Source organism: Barbatula barbatula, assembly GCF_947034865.1.
Source record: "Barbatula barbatula genome assembly, chromosome: 15".
NCBI classification, from domain to species: Eukaryota; Metazoa; Chordata; class Actinopteri; order Cypriniformes; family Nemacheilidae; genus Barbatula; species Barbatula barbatula.
In genome coordinates this window covers 2,185,121-2,193,991 of record NC_136778.1, presented here as the reverse complement: position 1 = coordinate 2,193,991, position 8,871 = coordinate 2,185,121, and the positions used below count along the sequence as shown (strand labels likewise).

The 8,871-nt window shown below is 38.2% G+C and overlaps 2 protein-coding genes across 2 annotated transcripts; both read right to left on the bottom strand.

The window, feature by feature from the left end:
• Window positions 1-270: 270 nt before the first annotated feature.
• tmed10 (transmembrane p24 trafficking protein 10) lies at window positions 271-2,967 on the bottom strand. Its single transcript, XM_079474507.1, has 5 exons — window positions 2,665-2,967; window positions 2,055-2,175; window positions 1,704-1,777; window positions 1,409-1,535; window positions 271-1,196 (listed from the first exon to the last, which is right to left on the bottom strand). The coding sequence occupies exons 1-5, from the start codon at window positions 2,848-2,850 to the stop codon at window positions 1,075-1,077; spliced, it is 630 nt and encodes a 209-aa protein (XP_079330633.1). The 5' UTR covers window positions 2,851-2,967; the 3' UTR covers window positions 271-1,074.
• A 2,842-nt stretch (window positions 2,968-5,809) lies between these two features.
• On the bottom strand, window positions 5,810-7,919 carry fosab (v-fos FBJ murine osteosarcoma viral oncogene homolog Ab). The gene is made up of 4 exons (XM_079474592.1): window positions 7,685-7,919; window positions 7,259-7,480; window positions 7,041-7,148; window positions 5,810-6,928 (listed from the first exon to the last, which is right to left on the bottom strand). Exons 1-4 carry the CDS (start codon window positions 7,787-7,789, stop codon window positions 6,290-6,292), a joined length of 1,074 nt encoding a protein of 357 aa, XP_079330718.1. The 5' UTR covers window positions 7,790-7,919; the 3' UTR covers window positions 5,810-6,289.
• Between the last annotated feature and the right edge of the window lie 952 nt (window positions 7,920-8,871).

The window sequence follows — 8,871 nt, the reverse complement described above, 5'->3', positions numbered from 1 at the left end:
CACCAAAAAAAATTCTGAGAAAAAACATTGCTGTTGAAAATGATTTAACACTGGATCAAAACATCAGAGAATAAATCAAATCCTAACCTTCCACCCCAAACGTGTGTAACCACTATTCCATAAATACCTTGCAAATGAAGAGAAATACTAACCGCAAGTATTGCATGGTCTGAATTTTGTCACAATAAGGGTTGAACCCATAAGCAAATCTTTAATATTACTAAAATAATGGGCATTTTACATTAGCTTTAACCGCAAGACCAATGAAAGTTGTGTTTAACAATGTTTATTTTCATCTGTGGAGAAACCAAAAACTAACAACAACAACAAAAAAAGAACATCAACTCAACCTTCCCCATAAGCTAGATTCTACACACACACTAAAAAGAGATGCAACCTCACAAAATAAAACGGTTAAAAAAATTAAGTAAATCCATTTAGTTAGAACGATGTTTGACAGCTTTAAGCGCTGATGTGCCTTTACTCGCTTCAATTGCAGGGTGTGGGACTTCCTTTTGACTTTTAAAATGGCTTTGCAATTCCAAACACTAGTCATTTTAACAAAGAATTGACAGTCAAACACATCAGTCAACAATCGGTTCATGAGAACTTTGTATGCAAAGGGTGTCACAATCATTCATTTCCAGAAAAAAACTGATTAAAGCAGTACAATATAAGCACTGAATCAAGAGTAATTATTAACAAACATCCGATGACCACAAAGAACGTTTTTAGTTTCTCTCACAGAACGGGTGCACGTCTCTTAGCTGTTACAGGGGCTTGTGCTGTCATTTTATATAAATAAATTGCAAAAAAATAGAAATGAACAAAAACTTGGTGTGTTTTTTTCCCCAAATTATACTGAGTGATCTTGTATCAAAAATGCACTGAAAAGACAAATTTGGCCGCCAAGCATCAATCATTCCAAGAGAATTCCCTGATGCACGTCCACTTCCGATAAACTTCAAGTTGCCTTTGGCTACCGGAATAAATTGCCGAGGCAGAGCAAATGTCAGGGGCCGAAGGTTGTGATGTCAGGAAGAAGTTCTCTGTCCCTGATTGTTCAAGCAGGATTTACTCAATGAGCTTCTTGGCCTTAAAGAAACGACGCAGATAGAACACCTGCCACGTGGCCAGACCAATGAGACAGCACATGGAGAAGATGCTGAAGTACAGCACACGTGTGTTGGTGGATTCTGTAAGACACGACAAATGGAAAATCAACACATGAAACAGATCCTGGGCCAGATAACAAAACTAGCAGGTCAAAGTGTCTTCGAATACACTTTACAACTTATCGCTGATGTTTCCGCTATGTTTATAAGACTCATAAAACATTTCCCCTAAAAATGACATTTCAAATCGTCCTGACATCCTCTTCAATCAACATTTCAATGTTGAATCTTACCATTTGTGTCTCTCATCTCCTCCTCTCTCTTCTTCATGTAAGCAAAATCATTCACGATGGACTCGGACAGATCCTCTAGCCGACGGAGCTCAACCTCCAGGGGCTTCAGTTTTTCTACCTTGGCAATCTGAACAAAGCGAAAACATCAGAATGATTTTAAACAATTAACGAAGAAGTGATTCACAAAATATCAACATAATAGTCAAACCACACATTTTAATTGTCATTCTAAAACAAATTAAAATACCAATCAAGACCAACTAAAAGCATGTAAGAAAAACTAACTGATATAAACCTCTTCGTAATTTTTGGCCTCGACACCATGTTTCATGTCTAAGTTGATCTGCTGGTCTGGAGTTCTTCCAATTCCTAAAAAACAGGGAAAAATAAGCAATTTAACAAATCACACGTTTACATCTAGAACTTGTCTCTGAACGAACGTATACATGATCCTACGATATTTATTTATCGAACATCCCCCCCCATACCTACATGCTATAACAGTTTCTGCTTAACATATGTTCACCTAACATATGTTCGCCAAGTTGCTCCATTTGAAAACCAAAGTTTTAAAAGACTCAAGAAAGACTTAAAGGAAGGAGTAAAAAGGCTTTATGAGAAGGAGTTATTCTGCAGATATACTCACCCATTTGAGACTTGCTTTCAAAGCACACCTCAAACATGTCGTAATCCTCTGTGGTGAAGGCGAACTTGCCCTTGGTAGCATCTTCTTTCGAGTAGAGGATGTGTCCAGAGGAATCCGTAATCTAACAACATTGAGTAAAATACTTCTTATTTAGTAAATACCTAAAACACGTGGTCAACGCAAACATTCAGAGCTGAAACTAAAATGTAAAGGGTTGATTCTGTCCAATGCCTGTGTGTGTAAAAGAATGACGTGTTACAATCCCATTCAATGAGATCCGGAAAAAACACAAACATATCCACATATACCCCTTAAACAAGTTAAAAACAGCAAAACTCATTTTAATCAGATTAACTGAAGTAATTTAATGAGCTGATCGTTACTTAAAGCAACATAGACACATTATAGGTGTCATAAAACGACCGTCCAACCAGGAAGCGCCATGTAGCGCTAGCATACGGCCTAGATTTATAACCAAAAGATTCGTTAAAATCACCGCGAGTGACCGAACACTCAGTCTGAACGTGTTTACGTGGTTTGATTTTCGCTTTCGTGATTATCTGCTTTTATTTTAATATCGTTAAGCCCCGTAGAGTTGTAGTGACGTCACCTTCAGGTTGGTTTTCGTGTTCGGTTGCTCGCTGATCTCGTATTCTCCGGTAACGAGCACGTCTTTGTGAATCTCCTCCCGCAAACACTTTCTGCTGCGCACCGGCAGGTAGAAAGAGATCGACACGACGGACTGAACGACGAACGTTAGTAACAGCGGGAGCAACAACACACCGAACCGCGCCATGATGAGCCGATCGCTCCACTGATGCAGGCCCCGGACACTCGACCCACTGCGCCTGCGCCTTCGGACGGCGCACGCGCACTGATTCTGATGCGTCTCCGAAACCCGGGGCCACCTTGTGGAGATGCGCGAGTAAAACAGTGCTCCTTAGACCACATTTTTTTCAAATAAAAATGTTGAAATTTTTATTTTTGGCATATGTATTTTGGTAATGTGAAGGAATTTAAAAAACATTAAGTATTAAACATCCCTATTACTTCACAGATATCAATGAATTAGCTGGCAGGTCGTGGTCTCTGCAAAAGCCCTAGTCTGTACAACATAAAAATAAATCGCAAAGGATTGATAATACTTTAATAGAAAGTTCCATTTGTTAAAATAAGTAAACTTTGTCACTTAAAAGGAACTAACATTTCTTGATCTTATTTTCAAGATTTACTAATACATTTTTCAATCAAAGTCTGTCTATGCATCATGTAAATGTACCTACTTCAATACACATATTTTAATTCAATACTTTGCATGTAAATTATTATCTTATCATTAAAAAATTATATCGTTGGAAAGGTCTAATACTCTAGAACACATATTTGATCAGTGTTTTATCAAATAATTCATGTAGGAAGAGTAATTGATTACAATAAAAATAGTGAAAAGCGCTATATAAATAAAGTTGACTTGATTTGACTAATTTGATTCATAAATGATAATTGATTCAAAAATAAATGGGCATCAAAAATATAGTTTGATGCAGATTTCGTGTTTTTTTTATTGTTTTGTTTGCATGCTTGTGTGCTTTTGTATTTTTTCATTGTGTCTGATTATTTGAAAAGTGAAAAAAAGTGAAAAAGCATCTTAATGTCTTTTGTGATCAAATGTCAGATTTCAAAGGGCCCCTAGTGGATTTTCATGGTACAGAGACTGAAAGACTCACAGACACGTCATTATTTGGTGTATCAAGAAGATTAATTAGAAACAACACTTGGTGACACTTGGGACTTTGACAAATACAAATTTTGTGCTGATATTTTGCATTTATTTTTAAAGATAAACTTTAACATTTTTATTGCAATAAACAGAACCTAAAATAACTTTGATTTGTTTTATTTTATTTTGTGATTTCTTTTCAGCAATAATCTTGCCATTTTTTTCTTTCAGACGAGACCAACCTTAGGTCTGTATTCCAAAGAATTCATGCAGTTACAGCTATTTTAGTTCCAACAGTATACGTTTGCATGTATATGCTCAGAAAGGGCTGTGACTCTTAGGGGGTTGAAGTAATGTTCACCCAAAAATGAAAATTACTTAGTTGTTTACAAACATAACCCCCTCTTACTACCAACATAGTGGGTTCTCTATAGAAAACTTAACCTATAACCTAAATCAGCTAACTCTGGATAGATATCATTATATATACTAATCTTGATATTGATCCATTGTGGTGCCCTAGTGTTGTTTTATCTTCTTCATACACCAAAAATGATAGATCTAACTATCCGACTTATATCTAGTATCATGGGTGAAAGGGAAGAACAGCAGGCATGAGATGAAGTGATGATAATATAAAATGAACATAGTTCATTATGGCGAAAAATCTTACGTTTAGATGCTATAACTCCATTATAGAGTTACATCGCTCATTCTAACTCTGTCTGAATAAAAACACATTGAGCAGGTGTTATTATACTAACAAAGACAGTGGAAAATCACTGCTTCACAACATTGTTATGTGCCGTTACTATGAACCTTGAGAATGAGACCACTGGAAACTTATACCTGTGAACACAATACAAATGAAGCACCCAACATAATGTAGAATATAATAACTAGGTAGAAAGAAAAATCGAATATATAACTTATAAAACTATATAGAAATTAGTAAACAGTAATAACAAGGAGTAATATAAGACATAAAGAAATTAAATGCAACACAAAATATGTAATCTCAAATATAAAATAATGATTGTGAAGTTTTTTTCTCTTAAAAATCTGTTCTGCTCATGGCTCTGTTAAATAATTTCCATATAGCTGATGTAGGAAATGGCGGCAGTCCAGCTGTATCTATCCATTTTAAGTGAGACGGGAATGCATTATGGTCTATCTTTAGCTTGGATTCTCTCTCTTTTTCCCACTTTTTCTTCTATTTTTTTTCTCTTCTCCAGCATTCATTGCCTGCCTGTTTTCTCCCCTGGGCTGCAGCATCGACGCAGGTTGGCGTCACCGTGTTCTAATTTTACTCCCGTTGATGCTGATGGTGGAGGCAGCGCACCTGCTATTTATGTCTCTGCCTCTCTCGGGGGTCTGCCAATTGTATTATTAGACAGAATTATTACATTCCACGTCATTGCCACAACTGTCGCTGACTGGCTGTGATTAAAAGCGGTAATTTTGAACTTAACCTCTATCAATTTTAGATTTCATTTCTTTAGCATCTGATTTTCATTCTGGTACTTTAATATGTCTCATTTACTTTTGTGTTCTATGGTTCAAAAGCCTTTTCATCCAAATAAGCAATTTAATAACAAAATAGAGGATCTAAAACAACAAATATGTGGCTGTGAGGGAGGGTGAAGCAAAACAGTCGAAGTTTTATAGCTGCTCCCTCTTTCTTCAAATGGGTGTAACTGTGATAAGAATGAAAAGGGAAGGAAGTGACCAAGGCGCAACAGTGTGATTGCATCACCATCTCTTACGCACATTAAGAGCGTCATTTCCTCAGTTATTTGGCTGCAATATTTGTTAAAGGATATAATCCCAAAGATTGCAGCTTTAAGTCATGGCTCATTTTAAAATCCCAGTCGCATTGCTTCACAGAATAGTTTGACTTTCGGTAAATTCGATTAACAGAGAAAGGAAAAGCGGAACAGAAACGAACACATTTTGATGTCACATTAGACTGATATGCAATTGCCATTTGAGTCTAAAGTTGGTCTTGATCAAAGTAAAACAAATGCAACACAGATATTGTACATTTAATATTTATTGTCTAGTTTTGCAAACGATTATCACGTTCACACATTTCAGTACAAAAATAAAAATCCTAGAAATTAAAGACTACGTTTTCACAGAAAACTTGATACTTTGACATTAGAGGACCATTAAATGCAATGGTGAGGCAGCACACATTTAAGTAAATAAAGTTCACACATTCAAAATCAACCATAGAGGCAAAACAAGTTAGTTATCTATTGCTCGGAACACTAATACAACTATTTAATCTAGCACCAATAAACTCAAGACTTATTAGTTTAACTTAACATACATCATTAATGTAAAATTAGTTTATCCATGCTTATCTTGCTACATTTGGCAGGCACGGTTTCGATAAATATAGGAAGCAATAACGATTGCTTGATAGAGTCAGTTCTTTTCTTTGCAGCCTTGCGTAGCCATTTTATATCAAGTTGTCAGAATTCGAATGCTTATAGTCTATAGTGGACTCTCAAAGAGTGAGGAGGGTTGGGGAATTCAGGGAGTCAGACGAGTGCTCGTTGCTGCTGCTGCCCCTTTGATGAACCAGCCCGCAGGTGGGGAAGACGTCATTTTCTGGGTAGGTGAACATAAAGGAAGACGTGTAGGTAGTGCAGGCCGGGGTGCAGGTGACAACAGGTGTGCAAAGTGGCTCCATGTCGTTATTAGCCGACGTGTAGAGTGGCTCCCAGTCTTGAGCGTACAGAGAACTGGACAGGTCCACATCAGGAACAGAGCGAGCAGTCTCAAGGTCTGCTTTGGCCAAGAGCTCCAGAGACTCTTCAATGGTGGGCTCCAGGTTGGAGATCCTGACCATGGAGTTAAAGCGGTCGGTGGAGGGTGTGCTTGAAAACAGCGAGGTACTGGAAGAGGTTGTGACTGGTTTGTTGGGCGTCAACACTCCTGAGGTAGTAACGCTGTGAATCTCCGGGACCGATTTTGAGGCGACTGTAGAACCCGACTGCTCTGGAAAGCTGACGGCCATCTCGGAGGGAATCTTGCAGATGGGTTTGTGCGCAGCGAGGATGAACTCCAACCTCTCTTTCTCTTTGAGCAGCTTAGCAATGTCATTTTGAATGGCGGATTTCTCATCCTCAAGTGTGTCAGTTTCCTGTTGGAGCAAAGAGAAGGACTGTCAGATTGTTTGAGACACTACGGGGACATTCTGTAGATAATTTGGTCTTTAAAGATTTTGAGAAAGCAGGGATGTGAGGAATACTTACAGCTTGCAGTGTATCAGTGAGTTCTCTCCTTCTGTTGCGGCATTTTGCTGCAGCCATCTTGTTTCTTTCACGGCGGACCCTTTTCTTTTCTTCCTCCTCAGGTGAAATCTACAAAAGCAATAATATGAACATTTTACCTCCTGCATAGTCATATATATATAAAAAATACGAAGAATACAGAATAATCTCTTAATCTATTAAATCAATGCGTTATTTACCTGTTCAGCTCTGGCTCTCTTGTTTGAACCCGGGGTTTTTGTTCCAGTGACCCTCATTTTGGAGTAAGGGCTCAGATTTGGGTTGTAGGACCGAGTTTCGCCGTTGGATGGCGCCACAGATGAAACCATGGGCTGAACCATCCACTGCAGGTCCGGGCATGAAGAGATCGCTGTGACGGTTGGCACGAAAGAGGCACTTGAGAGGCTCAGATCTGTGAACTCCTAAAAACGTGACAAAAAGAACCACACGTTTAATCTACTGAACAAACGAGTAGGCCTATATAATAATGCTTGTAAAGCTTATTCCTAAGGTGCCTTGACTACTCGAATTTCTTCGAAACACAATTAAACTACAATTCAAACATAATTTGTGGATGATTAACTCTACAATTGTGAATGTAAAATATAAGTAAGAGTGATATATACCGGAGTCTGGCTGACCGGGTAATACCCGAGACTATCGCTGCTCGGTGACGCCGTGCTGCACCGTGAAGAAGCGTCACAGTCGGTGTTAAGATTGGTAAACATCATCCTGTCAAATGTCGAGAAGCAAAATCTATCCAGTGCTTAAATATCCAGAAAAGCGTGTTGAAATAACTGCAGTCGGTTAGTTCCCTGCTCGTCTTTTGCTCTCTTCTCTGTCGGTATCCAAAGTTTGACTGGTGAGCCTGAGCGCTGGCGCAGTATTTATGTGAATCTCCGACTGACGTCAAGGGAGGGCGTGGCGATTATGTTCCATTAATTGCGTTTAAACATTAAAAACCACATTTTCCGGAATAAAACGTAACGGTTTAAAATACACATTATGCCAATGGTCTTAGAACGTACAGAAAATATTAGATATATGGTTCATAGATGAAGAGTTTAGCAAAAACGGGACTGAATGCACGAAGTTCATAGCAGGGTATCCCAAGACGTCATTTACCTTATATGGAATGCATCCTGAACAGGCGGAGCGCTGATGGGAAATACTCTGTGCAGTGTAGAGCATTATGTAAAGATACTTCGAGAATACTTCGAGTAACAGTGTTGTCAAAAACAAAATAAAGTCTGCTTTGGATACTCTTAGGAAACTACTCCCGTATGATTTTAATTCTTGTTAGACCTTTATAGCATTTTATATAAACTTAGCATCCGCTTATTAGTGATACAAAATCGTTTGTTTCAGTTCACCTTCAAACAGAGTTCATCAATGTTGTGTTGTCACGGTTCATACTTTTTACAAACCACAGACGACATTCATGGCCTTAGGCAGTGTTCGTTCCTTTGCGTATAGGCTATAGTGCGTAATACATGCCCGAACTGTAACCTACAAAGCTACGTATGGGCTAGAAGTGTGAATAACAGCATCAGCAGGTTTTGAGGATTCCCTGGTTACTAGAATGCTGAGTTTGTCTTTAAGAGCCTAACGTTGCGTCATTGATCACGTTATGAATTAACCACGGGCACAGTTAACCACAGAAAATTAAGATTCTAAGAGACAAATCAATTGAACACAACGATAAGACCAAGCCACGTGTTCTAATAATGTTTATTTAAACACCTATATTCGCCCTTTGGGTTATTTATAATACCTTTCGAGCGCTGTATGTATTCTGAAGTGTAACTAAAAT

Excerpts from the sequence above, each read along its gene's own strand:
- fosab (XM_079474592.1), bottom strand. The coding sequence starts at position 7,789 with ATGATGTTTACCAATCTTAACACCGACTGTGACGCTTCTTCACGGTGC. Across the intron at positions 7,481-7,684 it reads ACCCGGTCAGCCAGACTCCG|GAGTTCACAGATCTGAGCCT; the intron begins GTATATATCACT and ends TCACGTTTTTAG. Across the intron at positions 7,149-7,258 it reads AGAGAGCCAGAGCTGAACAG|ATTTCACCTGAGGAGGAAGA; the intron begins GTAAATAACGCA and ends TTGCTTTTGTAG.
- tmed10 (XM_079474507.1), bottom strand. The coding sequence starts at position 2,850 with ATGGCGCGGTTCGGTGTGTTGTTGCTCCCGCTGTTACTAACGTTCGTC. Across the intron at positions 1,778-2,054 it reads TGAAAGCAAGTCTCAAATGG|GAATTGGAAGAACTCCAGAC; the intron begins GTGAGTATATCT and ends CCTGTTTTTTAG. Across the intron at positions 1,197-1,408 it reads GGAGATGAGAGACACAAATG|AATCCACCAACACACGTGTG; the intron begins GTAAGATTCAAC and ends CGTGTCTTACAG.